Below are 19,850 nucleotides of genomic sequence, written 5' to 3' on the forward strand. Positions count from 1 at the left end.
CATAGCTTAATGTAATGAGTGCTCTCGCCTTGTATGCTGATAGAGGCATTTTACTCCGACCGTAGGGCTAAGGCTACAATCCATCGACGGCACAGAAAAACGTCCGATTGTTGCTGCTGCTTCCTTACTTGTGCAGATCTAGAGCAACTCCACGAATCCTTCCATCTTACGCAATGATATTCAGGAGAAGCGACCCAATATTATACAGTTGCAGCTTACAAGCTTATCAGACAAGGTTATTGGGTCTTTGTTGAGCTTAAACTGTCGATTCCGTTTGAGCGTTGAAGATCTTTGTCACAGAGTGTCTCGGTAAGCAAGGTGATACAAGTTACAACCAGAAACTTGAGATGACCTCTTGTCTGCGCTAAATCATTTCCGTCCCTTGTTCATTAAACAACGGTCCGCCCCAATTTACCCGTCACCCCTTTTTATATTAGATGTGTGTGGCCAATGGAACGTAGCCTCATCCTTATTCGCGCTTAGATTCTTTAAAAACTCGGTGTGATAACGAATGAGGAAGTTGATCTTTGAGCGGGATTAACTAGCAAGGGGGGAGCCAAATTGGCAGCCGTTGTTGTGAAACTTGTTCACTGCTTTTTTCCATTTCATTTTTTCGCCTTCTTTCCCCCTGTCAGACTGAGAAAAGCACCTAATCTGCATCTGCACCATCTGTAGACTTGGCAGGCATGGGGGGTTCAAAGTCAGATGGCGCTACCTCTATGCGGTGTATAGTGATGATCTTCAACAGAAGCATATGCGCATATGCGTAATTGATACAACCACTCTCTGTTTTGGATCCTGTCAAGATACAGTGCAGACTGCAGCACTGTAAATTCTGTGGCAGTTCTGCTACTGCTTCGCCCTGGCAACTTGTGTGGCTTGCATGCACTTTGACCACTAGAAAACATCCCTGACCCTCTATAAAAAGGTTCGTGTCTTTATTTGGCTCGCGTCGCCACCGTTTGCGGCATCTAGAAATATCTGCGCCTTGTGATTGGAGGACCAACAAGATCTGGCGCAATCACCAACGGCGGAAGCGAGAGGCATAGTGACGACTACTGAGAGGAGAAACATTGTGCGTATCATGTTGTTTCTACGGGAATATCACTGAATAGTGGATGTTCGCTGGGAGACCGGGTGAGGCGTCTGCAGCATTCCAGAAGACTGCAGCAACGCGCGGTGTCTTGTCTTGTTTTATTCGTCACGATTGATCATGATGATTCAATGCTTTTTCGTCACCTGATTCAACACACTCTATCCAGATAGAGGCATAGCTACACATGTGGGTAACAGAAGAATCGTCCTCTGGAGGCATAAGAGACGAAATAATTTGGTCACTTTATGCTGGCTTAGACTAGCACTTAGGCTACTTTATTATGGACAGCTGCACCAACTGAATCTACACTCAATTCAGATAGAGGCAGTAAACACTCGCTAGGCGGCCGCTTTCATCTCCAACCTCGTATTACTCGGCTTCTCGGCCGAGTTCTGGATACTTCTTGTTTATACGGAATTCCTCACGCCAGTCCCACAGCTTCTCTCGTAATCAACCCGCCGCCATTCTTAGACAGCCCGCATGGTCTGCGTGTATAGACACTCGTCATCAGACCGCATGCATTCGTTCCCAGGGAATGATATACGTCCCGCTGTCAATGTCCGGGGATAACCCGGCGTAAAACTTCGTGTACGAAGAACCACATGGTCCCCTCGTACGAGCGGGTTCTGCGCTACGTCGTCGATGCCTTCGTTTCCCTACCACCGGCGACTGCCCAGGCGTAGTTGAGCACGCGATCTGGAGAGCCCCTCGAGGTTGATCCTTTTAGTGGGAGACCCCTGGTCCGTCACGATGCTCGTCTAGTCGGTTGGTCGGCAGCTGCTATACGAGATTTTGATATGAGCAGAGGAGTGTGGCTACGCAGTGAATTTACACCATTGGTTCTAGACCTTTGGCGGTTCTGGTTCCTCGCGAGACGCGATAGCCGCCGCACCAGTCCAGTGGAGTAACTTGACCTCGCTTGGATATTGGGAGAAGGGGTTGCGTTAGTGATGTCTTTCATTGCTTGCATATTAGAGCCATGTATGTAGTCCTTGTAAGTGAATATGGATAGTAGTGTAAGTGTCCTGCGAACCTGAGGTTAAGTATGCTGTAGCCCATGCTTGTATGAGATCTTGCGGCGCTCAAACCCACGCTTTAGTTACCTCCTGTAATAGTGAACACTCTTTCATATTGGAAAAAGGTATGCACTTTTGCCATTCGTGGTATAAGTGGGAAAAGTTAGACGTATGAAGCTTTAACGCGCATATTTTATTCAGTATATACCGTTCTAAGAACGACAGTCTAGAGTCAAACAAGCAAGCCATCATATCTATCTTGAGGCTATTCATAATAACCTCTTTTCTATCTATTAAACAAAAGAAACATAGTCCGTATATCCAATCTTTAACTAAAGATAGTACTGTTACTTCCCATACCAGGGCCGAATTCCATCATACCCAACAACGATCTCTGCCTCTAAACCACAAGGACTGAGAAGATCACCAGGATTTCCAGACCATGAGTGTCTATTCTATCTCAACATATGTTCTCATCTCTCTGTAGTATGCAATGCCCACTACAAGAAATCCCAGTTCCAAGTCTCATCAAGATCCATCAGAGCCTCCCAATCAACCCCGTCACCATCTCCGTTCATGTTAATCTTCCCAAAAGAGTCGCCCTGTCCAAGATCCATACCCCCACCTGACTGCTCCCAAGAAGGAAGATCATCGGACGCAGTACCTAATGCAGTTGACAGTCGTTCCACGGACAAAGCACCATTGTCTGCTGGTGGAGAAATATGAAGTGATGAGTCAAACGTCGATGTGTCGATGAGGGGATGGTTAACTGGTATCTCAGACGATTCTTTGCCCGCGTTGTCGAGCATCTGTTGTACGTCTGAGTTGACACGATCGCCTCGTTGGAGTGTATGCTGTGCCTTATCGCCTTGACGCTTCAGTTCTTTCTCACGATGTCGTTCTGCCTCTGCGTATAACTCCATGAGTGATTTCCATAGATATCCTGTCCTTATATCCTTTGTCGCTGTATCTTTCAACGCATTCGTAGCAGCCCATGCATCTTCCAGTTCGTGCGTCCAGGAATGGTGGGAGACTTGACGCAAGAAAACACCCATCGCATGCCATGGCATCTGTCCTTGCAACTGCCATCTCCACTTCACCCATGAAGGTTCTGACTTGAGGAGCTGCACGCAGCGAATGACTTCAATAGACGGGCGGAGGAGTTCATCTGTTGGTTCTTGATCTCTTGATTGGCGACGGATGACGAGCTCAACTTTGGCGAAGAAGAGCTTTGCCATTGTTCTGATGAAAGAGTCCCATGCTAGGTCTTGCTGAAGGTGTTGGAAATAGGTTTTTTCGACCTTTTCTTTCAAGGCGTTGAAGAGGCCGAGACGTGTTTCGATAGAGCTTGTCTTATCTGCCCGAATTGCTTGTGTGAGATACCATAGCTCGCAACGAATGAGGCAAAGAGTTACACCTGTTGAGCCCTGGTCTGGGTTTGGGATCTGTGCTGTTGAACCGTCTAGATCGATGTCGTTTGAGTTGGTGGGGAGTCCTGTGCTGAAAGATGCGGGTGAGATGGATAAGTCAGAAGCATCAGGTCGTCGACTGGCTGAATCTATGAAGCAGATTTGCCACCATAGGCGACGTCTGGTTTCTCTTTGAAGCTGGTTGTATTGGTTCTCGTCGCCTTCACGATGAAGACCCGCCCCCTTCGCTAATCTTAGAACCAACCCTGTCAACGGGAAGACTTTATCTTGAGCGCCGATGTTGGGCAGCAAAGATAGATATATGACCAGCGCTTGAACAACAGTGATGTCCTTGGTCGATAAAAAGTTGGCGCGTGCAAGTGCTTGCTCTGTACCGAACTGATATCGCTGTAAGAGCTGACCCTTGGGTGTGTTGAAGTTGAACGACACCGTCTCCTCATCCATAGACGTGATCGCCGCAAGTGAGATGGCAAACAACAAAGCTTTTGTAGCAGTCCCACACGAACTGAAGTTTCCCTTTAATTCCTTAATAATCTTTTCCACGGTCGGGATATGTAAGATCTTGATGAAGGGATCAACATTCTCAACATAAGCCTGCCAGATGAACAGCATCTGAGAAGGCATGGGGTTAAGACCGTCGAGAGCTTTGGCGAATTCTGCACTCCCAAAGACAAAGCCTAGATGGCTAAGAGGTGCTGGCTCTCCGTTTGTAGATGGTTCAGTCATGATTGAGTCGTCTGAGTAGTCTGCTACGTCGTGAACAGCTTGGAGAATATTATCGACCTATAATTATTAGCGAGGTGCTCTGAGTGGACAAGGGAAAGTCAAGTTACCTCTGAGCAGAATACAGTCCAAAACCGATTCCCAACGTGAAGTCCTCCGTCTTTGTCAACGACAAGTCTTCCGAAATCCTCATTTTCTTCTACCTCTTGTTCCTCGGCCGAGTCAGTCAGTTGAACAGATGACGTAGCCCAAGAAGAGTCTGTACCAGAAGCATCCACAGTTCTCTGACCCATCATCACCTTGGCCCCATTTTCATCCTCTACCTGCGCCGCAAGCTCTGTAACGACTGATTCGAGACGTCGGAGACGGCCGAGTAATTCTGATTGCTTCTGCGCTGGTGTTTTTGAGTCCGGAGGGAGGCGAGAGCGGCGAGGAATGCGACCTGTTACCGGGAAGTGACATTCTATATTATTTTTGGTGCAATTGGAACATGGATCTTTTCTATCGCACCGGATTTTGCGATGGCGACAGATTACACAGCTCCAGATTTTGAGGCCGGTATCATTTTGAGAGGTTGATGATGATCGGTCCATCGGGGGTTATAAGCTCCGACAATGAAGGTCTATCTAGTAGGCTGCGACAAGAAAGAGGCTACAATTCAGCTGGGATATGATATCGGTGCTTGAACTGAAATCAATTGAACTGAGTTCAACGAGGCTTGTTGCTGTATAATCAGCTTATCAGGTCGTTGAGGAGAAGACATGCGGCCGATCGGGGATCGGCTACGGACACGGCGTTCGGACAAGATCCTTGTCGCCGGACGCTGCTCCTCCCGAGTGCGAGTGGACGTACCGAAGCCGCTAACAGGAATACAAGTGCTTACACCAAAGATGAGTGGTTACTATTGTATCTTCCAATAGACCAGTCTCAAGGATAATCACAACTCCAGCACCGACACCGAGCATTTATATTGTATATAAGTAAGATAGACAGAAAGCAAAAGCTATATACTGTAAATAGCACCATTCTCACCTCTCAGATCCTCAAAATGTCAAAGACAGTAGTAATCCTCGGCGCAGGCTGGGCAGGCCTTCCACTCGCTCACAAACTCCTCAAATACACCCTCCCCAAGATCCCATCCCTCAAAGTCATCCTCGTCTCACCAAACTCTCACTTCTTCTGGAACGTCGCAGCTACTCGAGGCATCATACCCGATGCTATCCCCGATCAACAACTATTCTTACCCATCGAGCCTGGCTTTGAGCAGTATTCTAAGAAGAACTTTGAGTTTGTCCTTGGGAAAGCATATGGGGTTCACCCAGATTTAAGCACTGTTCGTGTCATCTGCAATGACAGCTCTGGGAGGGAGATCAAGTATGATGAGCTGGTTATTGCGACAGGCTCATGTCTAGCTAGTGGCCTTCCATTGAAACCTATTGGGACGCATCAAGAGACTATATCTGCTTGGAAAGAACTAAAGGGTCAAGTCGGGAATGCCAAGTCAATTGTTGTTGCTGGTGCTGGCGCAACGGGAAGCGAAGTTGCTGGAGAGTTGGCCGCGAGATATGGTTCATCCAAGGATATCACCCTCATCATCAGCGGCGATCGACCCCTTCAAGGGGCACTAGACTCTGTTCGAACATCCATTGAGAAAGATCTCAAGACTCTTGGTGTCAAGCTTATTTATAAGACACGCGTCAATGAAGCGAAGAAGAGTGCAAATGGTCAGGAGACGGAACTACTCTTGTCAACAGGAACGATCCTCAAAACAGACCTTTACCTACCTCTCCACGGCATCAAACTCAACACATCTTTCGTTCCCCCTTCATTCCTAGACTCAGAAGGGAATATCAATCTCGACGAGAAGATGCGGGTTGTCGGCACAAATAACATCTGGGCCATCGGCGACGTGGGCAACATTGATCCCAAGCAATTGACCATTACGGACAACCAAATCATCCATCTCGCAACAGCCTTGGACGCAGTTCTTACAGGACAGACTGATGTCAAGAGGTATGAGCCTGAGACTAAGAAGATGCTCTTTGTGGCGTTGGGAAAGAAGTATGCGACAGGGCAAATTGGGAATTGGAAGCTGTTCTCGTTTCTGGTGTCGTGGGTCAAGGGGAGGAAGTTGTTTGTTGATACGGCGGAGGGGTATGTCGGGGGGAAGCATCTGAGGCATGCTTCCATGTAAGAAGTGACTATGTCCATATGTTTCTTTTGTTGTGTTATGGCATTTATGTAATATCATGTCTTCCTGTATAGAGGCCAGCTCATTTCTTGTCAACGAGCTTGCCTAACCTTTCTTATAGACTAGTTTGAGTAATCAATGAATTGCATGAACTGTAATATAATGCTAAGTCAGTGTTATTCTTGATATCAGACCCCTTCGACTGATCACAGATGTTCTAGAAGACTCTTTCGAGTATTCGTGGCCAACTCTGGGAAACAGGATTGTGACGGAGACTTCCAAGTCAGTTCTCCACGACCGCGCCAGAGCTTATGGATTTGTAATTGATGAATGAGAGAAATACTACCTAAGCTACTCTTTGATACACTTTAAGGGTAATTATTCGTGACTGGGGCTGCGGTCAATTGACCGTCAGCGAATACGCTCAAATACGCCAGAATACGCTACCGCAGCCAGCGTATTTCTGACAGGCGCGATGAATACGCCAATTGACTCCGCCAAAGCTTCGGATAAGCTGTTGGAAAGTTCTTCTGGAGATTTAATTCTGACGCCGAGATCTTATGCTTATTCAAGTTCCGAGATTGGGTTGCGGACCGCTCTTAGACTGCATGCGTGATGCTGCGTATAGGGCGGATGCTGACTGTGGCTCAGAGCTTTGTTTTGTCATCTACACAGTTGATACGCGTTGAAGAGATGAGTTCGGACATTTTGGATGAGCACGAAGCTGCTTTGTATGTGAGAGATTGAGTATATAAGTCAATATGTGGTCTCGTAGTTGTCGTTCAAACAAGCAACTCATCACTCAACAGCTTTCACTCAGCCAGATCTACAACTCATTACAACTGCTACTTTCGCATCTCTACGAAAGACTCAATTACCACTTCGCAACCATGCTTTCTCTCACCAAACTCTCTGCCATTACTGCCTTCCTGGCCTGCTCGCCTCTGGCGACTGCAGCTCCTCAGGTCAAGGACAATTCTTCTGAGGCCAGCCTGACTACCAAGTTGAACCAGGCCGACAGGTGATTATGCTCCCAAGCCTCTGCTCAAGACATCTCTAACAAACGGATAGTGTGATTGATCGCTACAAGCTTCTCCCCGAGGACAAGGATTTCCTCTTCAGCTTCAACAGCACCCCACTTGGCATTGCCAACAGCAAGAGCTTCCCTGCTCTCACCGGAGCTGGTCTCAGTCTTGCCCTTGCCGAGATCCCAGGTATGCATCCCTCTTATGCTATAATAACCCAATATTGACTGTTTAGGCTGCTCCATGATCACTATTCACGCCCATCCCCGGGCCGCCGAACTCTTCGCCGTGGTCTCCGGCCAAGTCTACACCGAAGCCGTCCCCGAGAGCTTCGTCCTCAACAGCGAGAATAAGCCCCGCGTGATCCGCAACGAGATCGGTGCTGGCGAAGCGACAGTCTTTTACCAGGGCACCATGCACTACCAGATCAACACCGACTGTAACCCGACTGTGGCGTTGGCTGCCTTTTCGTCTGAGGACGCGGGCTTTACTGGCATTGCAGCAGGACTGTTTTCTGTCAAGGATGACGCCCTGGTCAATACTTTTGGGGAGGTAATTGCAGGGGAGGATATTGACAAGTTCAGGGAGGGAATCTCGAAGCAGGCGGGTATGAAGGTTGATCAGTGCCTCAAGAAGTGTGGGAAGCAGAAGCGCCAGTTCTAAGTGTTGGCTGGTAGCTGTTGATTAGTCTGATGGTGTTTCTCTCTCCCTGTCTCTCTCTTTCTTTCTCATATTCTATATTCCATCTATGGAGTACAGAACCAACTTCTTTGACCGCAATTGGAATGACTTAGTTTAGGTTTTCGTTTAAAACCAGAATATTATTGAAGGATCATGCAGTCTTGACTCGCAAAAGTGGTGTCAGCTAGGATCCGAATCCTTCAAAGGTCACCGTTCCATCACAACGTCATATTAAATTAAACAGGGTATCATGCCCCATCATAAGGCTGACAGGAGCTGGATCCAATTGAAACCGTCACATCGCAAGATGCTCAGCCCCTTTTTGCTTAATTATAAGCTTAAACTGAACCCAAGCTTCCTTGGCTGGACCCTCCATTCCTATCCTTCCAGCCCTATTACTGTATCCTCTCAACGAAAGTCAACTCTCTATAGCTTACCACAACTTGCATCTATCACTTGTAGGTCTTGTCACTTGTAAGAATATTATACGATTTACTAATTCAGACTGCAAAGCTCTGCAAACCACACACTCTTGTAAAACTACACCATGGTAAACCAACAAGGCCACGCAGCTCAAGTGCTGAAGATGCAGCAGGATGAGAATAAACCAGAATACGATGGCAGAGAACGAAAGAGATTCTCAAGCGTGGTTCACGCATGGGCTATTCTGATTTTACAGGTGGTTGGGTGCGGCAGTGTGTTGTCTTAGTATGTAAGGTTGTTGCATGGAGATACATTGAGATTAGTGTTGGGTGCGTTGCTTTGACGATGATGCTATTATCGATGAATTGTATGATGGTTCTGCGATAGCTTTTATTGTTTTTCCTTATTGAAAGGCTCAACAATATTTTCAGCTGGACTGAATGATGCCGCAGTCCACTGTACCATAAGTTTTATACTCATTCATGACCCAGTAATAATTAAATTCCCTCTTTCCGAATCAGTTGCGACGGAGTGACTCAAATATCTGAATATGGATTGTGGCTTGCGATCGGATGAACTCGTCGCCGACTCGAGCGGAAGCAAAGCGGAAGCTATTCGCAAACAAACATGGGTTGTTCAGCTTACCCGGGTAGAACCGGACTCGTCTAAGTCACCTGGTCTACACTTTGACCTGAAGGATTTACGGTTAATTATCTTTCACCTGATGAGTCAATTTACAGTACGAGTATAAAAGCCAGTTATTTCACCAGATAGCATTGATTAGTTAGCAATTGAATACATGCATATTCACCATGGCATTTCGCAAAATACTCACAACATCCTTCGTGGCTGCAGTCACCGCAGGTGGCGTCTACAGTTTCACAGTCTCCCGACGAGTTTCATTAGTCGACAAAAATCTTATTACTCGATCGACAGATATTCCAGAGACTTTCAAAAATTCAAGGTCTGCTGGAGAGATTGTCAACGCGAGAAAGCATGTGTATCACTCTGACTGGCGATGGATCACACTCGATATTCCCGCTGAGCATCATGATGTGTCCGATGAAGTTCTGTTAGCCAAGTTTGTCAAGGGTTTCTTTGGGGGTGCCGTGCTTAGACCTGAGCGATTGATTTTGCAAGCGGCTGGACTTAACCTCGTTCGATTTTCAAGTAAGTATTTGTTGAGTTATGCGAGTGCAGGAGTTAACCTTAAATAGAAGAGGCACCGGTTCCGAAAAAGACGCTTTGGCACTTGAAGGACATACCAGAAACAACAGTACTGCCTGTCAACTCAGTACTATTCGGAGTCTTCCAAGTCCTCGACTCAAAGATTGCCCACCCCAAAAATACCAAAAATTTGACTAAACCCAGTGAAAGCTACGTCGACTTTGGCTTCGGAAATGATAGCATGGAATTTGCTGGAGTTCACAGGTTTTCTGTCGAAAGATCGAAATCAGACGATGGTCAAGGGCAAAAGATCCAGCTTCATTTTCAGCACGTTACATGCAACCCCACCGTCAACAAGCCTTTGAGCCCGCAGTTTATGTTGGGATTTCATGAGATGTATGCTGACTATTTATTCAGGGATGGTATCGCGGAGATAAAAACATGGATGGGACAATCTATCAGTAGATAAAGTATCAGAAAAGCAAACAGACTTTCTCCCTTCGGACCTCATGTATTGACAAAGACTCTTCCAGTCGATGTCTTCCCTCTCATCGACCCCAGGTTTCTATATTGAAACAGTAGGCAGAGGACCCTCAGGCAACTTGCTACCAGCAATATTACACTGCCTAAACAACCTCACCTCATCCTCAGCAAACGCCCCAACCACGGAATGAATCAATCCCCGGTTGTGGAAAAGAACGAAATCTCCTTGCTCCCAATCATGAGGATAAACCCTCTCAGGAGAAATGCCAGGTCGCTGAAGATCATGAACCCGCTCTCGCACCTCAGCAAGATCCTCGATAACCGTACCATCAGCAAGATGCAGCTTTCGCACAGCTGAGGGGTGCACCTGAAGAGCTGAACGGCCTGTAACAGGGTTACGCCAGCACATGGGGAGAATCTGGATCTTGTCTTCCTCAATAGGAGGGAGCTTGTCAAGCGGGATTTCTTTTCCTTCAGACACCAAGCCCAGAGCGTCGGAGCGGGACTTTGCACCACTCATCCACACGTACGGATGCGGAGCATATTCCACTTTCGTGGTGCGCACAAACTCCTTATCCGCAGGCGAGAGTCGGTCGTACATGGCGTAACCAGACACAAAGGCTGTTGTACCAAGTGGCACAGTCATTTGCTCGTCTGAGCCATCGTCATAGACAAGAGTTTGCTTGCGACCTCCCGGGACACGAACGGCAAGGAGGGATGTAACGACGGGAGGAGCAAGGCCGTACAGAGCAGCGTCAATGTGCCATCTGTAGAACCGTGTGAAATCCAGATCTTTCTCATCAGGGATAGTAGTAGCGTGGAACGTCCGGTGATGGGGATGCCTGAGCTGGATATTCTTCAGACCTTCATACTCTTCCACAAAACCGTTGCCGATAACTTGGACTTGGGGTTGATGAGGAATAGTCTTGAGATCAGGATGAAGAATAGAGCGCTTCGCATCAATAGTCTTCCCATGGCCGTACGAGCCTGCAGCTTCAGGATCGAATCGCTGAGTGATTTCGTACTGAGCTTTGGGAGAGACGTGGTTTTGGTTTTTGAAGACGAGGACTTGATGGGTGAAGAGGGCTTCACGGATTACGTCAAAGTCGGCATCTGGGAAAAGTCAGTGGTTGATCATCAAAGTAGAGTTGTATGCCTTACCAGAGGAGGTTACCGATTTCACGGGTATTCTCCCACTATTTGATGCTTCAATTGTTCACTGTGACTCATGTTTTTATCTTACCGGTGATGTTTTCGATGTCGGCGTTTGAGACGATGGCCCCGAAATTTATGGACGACTCAGCGGATGCAGAGATGGGCGTGATGGTTATTTGAGATGCCATTGTGTTGGATGTTTGATACAATTTTGAGAGAATATTAAACTAATGTCTGGACAAAGCTTGATGAGGTCTTTTATAGCATTCTTTGTACTCCATAGCTAGAGCGGGTCGCGGCGGTCGCCTATCTTGGTTATCTGTGCCACTATCTCAGCATCGGCGTTCTTATCTTTGTTGTATCGTAATCTCTTATCGATGTCCGTGATTCTAGCTGACACGTAAATCAACGATACTTTTATACATTCATTTGGGTCGAATCCCTTCAGGTTATATGGCACCTAGGCTTGCAGCTCAAACTGGTGTTGTGCAAGGTCAGGTTAGAGTTGTCCGGTTTACTCGTACTCGTTAGTGACACAATATTGCCCAGTCAGCAAGGCTTGTGAAGACGGCTAGGCTTGCAGACACAGCTAGACTTGCAGCTTCCATTGTAGCGATATGATTGAATTTGTCCTTGCTATGATCACTGATTGGATTGTTTTGAAGAGTGAGACCCACTCAAGCAATGTACCTACCCTGTTGTGAGTTGACATTGGATGCTATGGCAGTATGGCTCGGTATTTCTGTGAGGCAGTTGGCATTGTTAGAATGTGCTTGCTAGATAGCAACTCCAATTACACGTTGAGCATATGGCACGGTGGGACTACCACGGATGTTTTCGTGTACGAGAATAACAAACTCTCAAGTCAACGTCACATTTGCCGCACAGCTGCAGAAGGGCGGTTTTATGATACTCAACAGACGCCTGCTTACAGAGAAAGACGCAAGGAATAACGAACATGGAATCTCCAATCTCAACAACGTGGCCTTGTTAGTCACTCGTGCAATGGATGGTGCAATCGCACTATCATCCGTTTCAAGAAATAGTCCAGATAATCATCCGCTTCTCGAACGACTTGGCGACAGGTCAATGTTAGACAGCTTCCATTTTAACAATAACGCCATAATCAATTGACCTCTCTAATTGGTCGGTTTGGCGTTTTGGTTTCTTAGCCTATTTCGTGAAGGTGGTAGGAGTGGCACTCCGTGATATTGTGCCTTGAGCACGCAATTCGATCCATACCCCAGATCGACCAAGACACGCGTTGGAATAAGGCGTCATACTGTAATGCGGGGAGAGTGTGACAAAGCTGGGGAATGAAATATATATAAGAGGAATTTATCACCTGTGAGTTTTATTGATTAAATCAAAGTAATTCTATAACGTCTTCTTGATCACTTATACCAGCACATCACCACCAAAATGGCCCCAGGTGCTCTTATCGACGAGACCTCTCACATTCCTCTACCACAAGCCAAAGATGCTGAAGCGCCTCGTGCTATCTTCCCTGATGGCATTCGTACATCAGGTCAACATCCTCCTCTCTATAACGCTCTGAAATCCTACTCTCAGTTCCCAACGGAGATTACAGGGCCTACGTTATGGAAGAAAGAAGACTATGAGAATAAGCCTGAAAAATGGACTCATCCTTTCACGGATGAGGAGATCCAGGAACTCAGTGATACTGCTGATGCTTTTATTGCAAGTGGCACACCACTCACTGGCATCTCAAAGGTACAAAAATCAACTTCATCCTATCATCAATCTTTCACTAACACCTTCAGTCCAACTTCCCTCTTCCAAACCTAGGAAAAGTCCTCCAAACCCTTAGAGAAGACCTCCTCAATGGTAAAGGATTCATTCTCTTTAAGCGTTTCCCAGCAAACCAATGGAGTCCCCTCAAGAACGCAGTAGCATACATGGGTCTCGGCACATACATCGGCTACTTCGTCTCACAAAACGGTCTAGGCCACGTCCTTGGCCACGTTAAAGACGTAGGCGACGACGCTACACAAATTGATAGAGTGCGCATCTATCGTACAACAGCACGACAATTCTTCCACGCCGACGATTCCGATATCGTCGGTCTTCTGTGCGTGCACCGCGCAAGAGAAGGTGGAGAGAGCGATATCGTCAGCATCCACAATGTCTGGAATGATCTCCAGAAGAATAACCCTGATGTAGCAGAGTTGCTTACACAGCCTATCTGGTACTTTGATCGCAAGGGAGAGACGTCAGTTGGTGAAGAGGAGTGGATTCGCACATCGATATTCTACCTTGAGAATGGAGGTCAGGGGCGTGTTTACTGCAAGTGGGATCCGTACTTTGTGCGATCTCTTACAAGGTTCTCTGACAAGGGGATCATTCCTGCTTTGAGTGAGGAGCAGAAGCGTGCTATTACTGTGTTGGAGGAGACGTGTCAGAAGTTGGCACTGCATATGATTCTTGAGGTTGGGGATATTCAGTTTGTGAGCAACACCCATTTGCTCCACGCTAGAACGGCATACACAGGTAAGATAACACCCCCCTCTCGTGGTGATAACCAAGAGATGCTAACAGTGTTAAGATCACAACCCTCCTACTCCCCGAAGACATCTTCTTCGACTATGGCTTTCTACACCAGAAACAGAAGGCGGATGGGCTCTTCCTTTCCACGACAGCAAGGAGAAGAAGCGAGGTGGAATCCAGGTTAACAATAACGCACCCAGATGTCCGCTGGATGCGGAGTAAGCATTGTTTGTTTCTAGCTTAGGGATGATAAGTTCATGATACATTTGGACTTTGGAGTGTTAGCATGTTATTCTACTTATTAGCTTAGTTGAGCTACTTATAACGATTCAATAATGAGAGATGATCGTTTAATTACTTCAAAACCTAGATCCAATTATATTAACAGTGACTGTAACATCCAGAACTTCTATCTATTTACCCAGTCGAATCCAATAGTCCAATCTTTTCACACACTTCCATGAAAACCCAACGCACCAGTTCCATACTGTCTCTAATAAGGTGACATCAACCTAGATTTTAACCTTGCCACAGCAGGTAAAGAAATCTTGCCAGGAGAGCGACCAAAATAGCCGCAATGATAGGCCACACATTCATTGCCACAGACCAATCAACATCGTCCAAAGCATCCTCAGTAGCAGCAGACACCAGATTCATCGGGAAACCAGGAGGGTACAACTCCCTCTTCCTCTGGGCTCTTTGAAGAACACGCCGAGCCTCATTCTCAATGCTAACAGTAATGCTGTGCTCCCCATGCGAAGGACTACGCACGTACAACGTCTGACGCGGCTTGTCATACGTCCACTCCACATTCGTACCTTGAACACGAAGCTCGTGCTTGTCATAGTGATACGCCGGGATAAAAATCTCGGTCAAATGAGCTTTTTCGTCAGTGGATTCCTTGGTAACTGTACTGGTCCATGAGTATTGGAAGCGCAGCGTTTTGTGGTTCCAGTTTGACTTTTTGGGAAGACCTGCTGTCTTCACGGCGTACGGACGAATGATGACGTCGAGAACACGACCGCCCTTGTAAAGCTCGTCGTTCTCATGCGCTTCATTCCGGTAGTCGGGCTTTATAGGACCGTTGTCGATGATGTCGTCGCCGTTGATGACGGAGAAATCCTCCTTGTTCCATCCGTCACCATACGCAACTCTGTTGGCGGGATTGAAGTTCCACAGCGTGTAGTTGAGTTTGTTGTCTTCCATGGCGGAGATGAGACCGTTCATCAAATCGCGTTGCTTGTCGTAACATCCTGTGCGGAAGGCCTCTGCATTGTTGATATCATACGAGACGCCAATCTCGCCAATGACCATGGGAACTTTGCCCAGCGATTCTATTCCATACTTGACAATATTGCCTAATTGTCTCTTGTAATTGCTTCGCAGACCTTTGGCGCCGAAATAAAGCGCATTGAGAGGAATCATGCCTCGCGAAAGACCTTGCACATTGACGCTCATCCATGAATGGCACTTGTTGAACAGAACGTTAAGGTCGTAAAAGTGCGGCGCATACACCAAATTGTCAGGGCGCGGTGATACGATAACTGTTTTCTCAGAGTAATTTTGCCGACGCCATTTCTTATTGTCGGGATCCTCCGTGGGCCATGGCGGCATGAACTCGTTGGGAATGGGCTCGATGAAGCTCATCGCTCGCGGTGTCTTGCGCGCCACACGCTCCGAGAACTTCTGCAGAAAAGGCGCATAGCAGTCGTTGTACCACTCAATTGGCTTCCCCTCTTGGCCAGGGCGATGGTCAACCTCAAAGTAATCGTTATCGCGAATACGCGCGATCTTCTTCTTGTCATCCCACTCCCAGACACCGTGGGCATGCCAGACGCACTCACCAAGGCCTCGTCCATTGCCAATTGGCTTCCCATCGAGCGACAGCCATGCGGAGCGACCCTTGGGGTCAATACGAGACTTGTGGGAAGCACGAGTTGGCCAGGGCCATGACTTGACCCAGTAATCGACTTCTTGTGCGTAGCCACTTCCGAGAGCGAGTGACTGCGCAAGGGAGGGGCAGTGGCCGATATGTAAATCGGTATCGTAGTTCCAGCCGTGGAAATGGTGAAGATTAACAAGACCGCGGTGAGGCTCGTTCATAGGCTCAAAACCCATGCATGCCTCGAGATGGCCTACTTCGTCCGCAAGTCGTCCAAAAGCTTCAACGCAGGCGTTTTGAAGCAACGTTTGTACCGATACCTGCTCAACGTCGCCTGGCTTGCGATAACATTTAAGGTTGGGGGCTAAAGCATCGCCTGCCCAGAAAACGGTCGCCATTGTAGACGCGGCAAGCTTCTGGTATCCCGAAGGCCAAAGAAAAGGACCTCCAGGTTCTTTGGGATTGACAGGCTCACTTGCGCGCTTCTTCTCATCCTGGCTGTGAACGTATGCGGCGCCCGTATCGGTGAAAGACTCAATGTCTAGGCCGACTACCTCAAACGTCCAGCCGGGCGCACCACTACCTCCACTATACCGACTCCAAACATCTTGATGTGCGCATATAAAGCACTTAATACCATACTGCGGCATCATCTCAATCAATTGGCGCAGGTAGGCGATGTACTCAAGATCCAGATCCGTCTCTGGATCAGGCCCCGCATGGCCCAGGGATTCCCAGGTTACGAGCAACCTCACGAAGGGTGTACCCCAAGCTTGAAGCCGTCTAAAATGTAGCGGAGCATCTTCAAGTGGGAAAGGTCGCCCTACAAACGTAACGATGCGATGTTTTTCGTAGAAATCATGATCCAGGTGAGACAGACCATTTGGCTCAGTAGGCAGTTTAGAGGCGCCTGAGAGGTTGAGTCCACGGAGGAAGATGACGCGTCCGTAGGCGTCGATGAAGTGTTCGTCTTTTATTCGAATTGAACCACCTAAAGCGGCGTCCGAGAGGTCGACTGCTGCGTGGACAGACATTATGGGCGTAGTTGAAGCTGAGAAACGGACACGGTTCCAATTGAGTACGCAACCAAGCTCAGGCAGAACAGTTCAGTTGAGCTTTGCTGCACAGAGCTCACCTGGGTAGCTGGAGCTCCACTAGAGACTTGGCCTCTAATTAGCGAGTACGGCCTCGGAGCATCATCGAACCAGCCTCGGTGTTTCACGCGCCAATAATGGACTTTGACTGTAGAATAAATGTCATCATATCTTCATGAATTAAATATGAGTCTCCGTAAATCTTGAGTAAATGTTCCAGTAAATCTCAAACGCTGTCCGCTCAGAACCAATTGTGCTTCATGATGCCCGCTCTATGCTCCGCCACGCCATCAATGCTCCAACACTCATTAAGGGTCATTTTCCTGTCTGTCCTTTTTGTTCAACATAGCATAACTCATTCTGCGAGCGCTGTCGCCCCAATCTCTTACCGAGATTCCCGGTGAGCGTCCTGTAGCCATTGCGGTCTTTTCTTGACTAACATCGCCCTCAACGCCGAAAGAGTATTGCCTCTCGCCACTCGGGTCTGCCACGATTCCAAAGCCGATCTTGCGACTCTTGAGTTCAGCTTCTTGCTCCCATCGCAGCTTATCAAGGCTGGACGCCCTCGATGCGGCGAGGATAGCAGAGAAGCTCAGGCTTCGCATGACAGCGTTCTCCTCCATTGCCGCCACACCTGATGCAACCGCGAGGATTGTGATACCCATAGAGAGCGCATACACAGCCCACAGTTGCGCATAATTGTAAAAGAAGCAATTCCTTTCTTGCCATCTAACACAAGGATAATCCAAGCTCTTGCCATTCTTTCCTGTGCGACTATTGACCGTGCCAGAGTACTCAGAAGGCTTGGCAGCCCACGAAACAGCAGACATCTGTGGATTAGATAGAAATGAGATCAATATCTCCTCGTAGAACTTCTGGACCTCGAGGGGAAAGTCCTTGACGGGAAGGTAATTACGGCGGTCGACAAGTCTTGTCAGGAGGACCTTGCTATTGACGTTGAAATTCGGCATCGTGGTGGTGCCGTTCAAAATTGCACGTAGCTGGGATCCTATAGCATGATATGCAGCTGTTAACCGGTACTTCGCGGTGTCCTGAGGACGCACGTAATTTTCTTCAGGTTCCGCCATTGTTCGATCCTTGAGCCGTCTGTCGGGATCCTTTTTGTCAGGTAAGAAGGTTGTGTCAATCACTTTTTTGAGAAACTTGCGCTCCGTCACATTGTGAGACTGAACGCCGCCAGTGTAGTTCAATTCAACCTTGTAGTGGGTTTGGTAGTGCTCACACCCAATGATGGTAGGTGTGTAAGCCTTGTACCAGTCACCTACATACGGCTCTGGGGGCTGAGGTTTATCTCTGTCCTCGACTTCAGCATAGCCAAACCACAGGATGGGCTCAGTTCGGAAGACGCCTAGGTTTTTGGGATACGGCCGTTTCTGCTTGGGCCTTCCGCCAATCTCAGCATCCTTGATTTGCGGATTCTCATAGTCTCCTCGGGTGAGCATTGCATAGTATGTGAGGTTTCCTAATGGTGCCAAAACGGTTGTATTGAAAGGGCACGTTGCATCACCGAGCTTCTTGACTTCTTCATTCACATTTGAAGCCAGGGTTGTACACTTGTATCCCGGACCAGTAAACTCAATGGTGTAGGAGCAGTTCCAGCCTACACCGCAAATTTCTTCTGGAGCTTTCGGGCGCATTATAGCTTGTTGGACGTATGCAGATTTGAGAGCAATGGACTCGTACTGTTGGCTGCTGGCGGTGAAATAGTCAAAATCGTCGGGGTCGTTTGTGAGATTCGTGCCACTCAAAATGGTCGAGTTCCAAAGGGACGCAGACGTCTCGAATAATCCAGCAACCCGAACTGCGTCTCTCCAGTAAACAGATTCCTCGTGCGTGAAGTTTAAGGTGCGAATGTTTGCACAGGTTGTTATGTCCTCCTTTCGCTGCGGCCTGACTGTAAGAGTGTAGGATGTGAAGATGACGATCAGAGGTGACGTCCAAATAAAGATGGTCAAGGCCATGGCGAACTTTGCATTCACCCAGGCTTCCCAATTAAGAAGAGCTGTCAAATCTTCGGATGCTGCGAAAAGCGAGTCGAGTGTAGCCAGGGTAAGCATCTTGCGACGGATCATCATCAGGACGCGCTGGCGAAAAGCGAGGACGACGGCGTTAAGAAAACATGCTTTCGATAAGAACGCCAGAAGGGCACCATATCGAAGCTTGCCCTGTTGGTCTTTAACGACTTCGCCATGGAGGCCTTGGTAGTAAAAGTGGTGGCCTATAGCGAAAGCTATTCCCGACAAGACAAGAATGTACATGCTCCATGATGGCTTCCACTCATGGATCCACCAATGCCAGAACTTGGGAGTGTGCGGAGGGGTCTGTGGAGGGGGCCCTTGAGCACCCGGGGGCATATTTGGAGGAATGTTTCTTTGACCATCGCCGCCCATCAACAGTGATGCTTGACTATCCTCCCTATAAGCCTGCGGTCGTCCGGAACCCGGCGTATGAGGCATGGCTGGTTCCCATATTCCTATCCCTAGCGGCGTTGAAGCGCCATAGTATGCTGTGTCGGTTGTATTCTGTCGGTGCAGAAACGGTGCATTGACTGTCGCGCGCTGGGCGAAGGAGGTCGTGGAGTAATCGGGAGAGGTATACGGCGAAGGAGATTGTTTGCTGGCGCCTATAGGCTTCCTAGCGATCGAAGGGCTCGTCGGCTCCCAATTCTCGGGCGGTGATGCTGAATCGCGGTGGGGGTAATCCCTCAGTTCCATGGTGACGGGACGATCAGGGCAGACAGTAGGTAGGAACTGGTGCTGGAGAGCGCTAGGGCCCGTTCAGTAGGGCCGTTAGTACCCCGCAGTGTCTTGAGCTTAATACCTGGGACCCTGAGCTTGTCGCGTTAGAGGAGGGACGACTACTGAAACAGTGTCGTATCGCAGATGGTCGAGCAGCGACAGTTGGAGAGAAAAAGCAGAGAGGGAGTGTAAAGAAGAAAAGGAAAAAAAAAAAAAA

At 48.1% G+C, this 19,850-nt stretch overlaps 7 protein-coding genes across 7 annotated transcripts; 3 read left to right on the plus strand and 4 right to left on the minus strand.

Moving 5' to 3' along the window:
- Window positions 1–2,612: 2,612 nt before the first annotated feature.
- FIESC28_05240 (uncharacterized protein) lies at window positions 2,613–5,230 on the minus strand (the record flags this gene model as incomplete). Its single annotated transcript, XM_031159387.1, has 3 exons — window positions 2,613–4,325; window positions 4,376–4,707; window positions 5,149–5,230. 3 exons carry the CDS (start codon window positions 5,228–5,230, stop codon window positions 2,613–2,615), a joined length of 2,127 nt encoding a protein of 708 aa, XP_031016625.1.
- An 83-nt stretch (window positions 5,231–5,313) lies between these two features.
- Window positions 5,314–8,144, plus strand: FIESC28_05241 (uncharacterized protein; the record flags this gene model as incomplete). Its single annotated transcript, XM_031159388.1, has 6 exons — window positions 5,314–6,419; window positions 6,631–6,775; window positions 7,108–7,187; window positions 7,277–7,477; window positions 7,528–7,670; window positions 7,717–8,144. 6 exons carry the CDS (start codon window positions 5,314–5,316, stop codon window positions 8,142–8,144), a joined length of 2,103 nt encoding a protein of 700 aa, XP_031016626.1.
- A 1,253-nt stretch (window positions 8,145–9,397) lies between these two features.
- FIESC28_05242 (uncharacterized protein) lies at window positions 9,398–10,221 on the plus strand (the record flags this gene model as incomplete). Its single annotated transcript, XM_031159389.1, has 2 exons — window positions 9,398–9,755; window positions 9,803–10,221. 2 exons carry the CDS (start codon window positions 9,398–9,400, stop codon window positions 10,219–10,221), a joined length of 777 nt encoding a protein of 258 aa, XP_031016627.1.
- Window positions 10,222–10,317: 96 nt separating this feature from the next.
- On the minus strand, window positions 10,318–11,578 carry FIESC28_05243 (uncharacterized protein; the record flags this gene model as incomplete). The annotated part of the gene is made up of 2 exons (XM_031159390.1): window positions 10,318–11,348; window positions 11,479–11,578. 2 exons carry the CDS (start codon window positions 11,576–11,578, stop codon window positions 10,318–10,320), a joined length of 1,131 nt encoding a protein of 376 aa, XP_031016628.1.
- A 1,234-nt stretch (window positions 11,579–12,812) lies between these two features.
- FIESC28_05244 (uncharacterized protein) lies at window positions 12,813–14,120 on the plus strand (the record flags this gene model as incomplete). The annotated part of the gene is made up of 3 exons (XM_031159391.1): window positions 12,813–13,124; window positions 13,175–13,901; window positions 13,957–14,120. The coding sequence occupies 3 exons, from the start codon at window positions 12,813–12,815 to the stop codon at window positions 14,118–14,120; spliced, it is 1,203 nt and encodes a 400-aa protein (XP_031016629.1).
- A 297-nt stretch (window positions 14,121–14,417) lies between these two features.
- FIESC28_05245 (uncharacterized protein) lies at window positions 14,418–16,814 on the minus strand (the record flags this gene model as incomplete). The annotated part of the gene is made up of 1 exon (XM_031159392.1): window positions 14,418–16,814. One exon carries the CDS (start codon window positions 16,812–16,814, stop codon window positions 14,418–14,420), a length of 2,397 nt encoding a protein of 798 aa, XP_031016630.1.
- Window positions 16,815–17,182: 368 nt separating this feature from the next.
- On the minus strand, window positions 17,183–19,609 carry FIESC28_05246 (uncharacterized protein; the record flags this gene model as incomplete). The annotated part of the gene is made up of 1 exon (XM_031159393.1): window positions 17,183–19,609. One exon carries the CDS (start codon window positions 19,607–19,609, stop codon window positions 17,183–17,185), a length of 2,427 nt encoding a protein of 808 aa, XP_031016631.1.
- Between the last annotated feature and the right edge of the window lie 241 nt (window positions 19,610–19,850).

The sequence above is a fragment of the Fusarium coffeatum genome (assembly GCF_003316985.1).
Source record: "Fusarium coffeatum strain FIESC_28 chromosome Unknown BRIP53273_contig_112, whole genome shotgun sequence".
NCBI classification, from domain to species: Eukaryota; Fungi; Ascomycota; class Sordariomycetes; order Hypocreales; family Nectriaceae; genus Fusarium; species Fusarium coffeatum.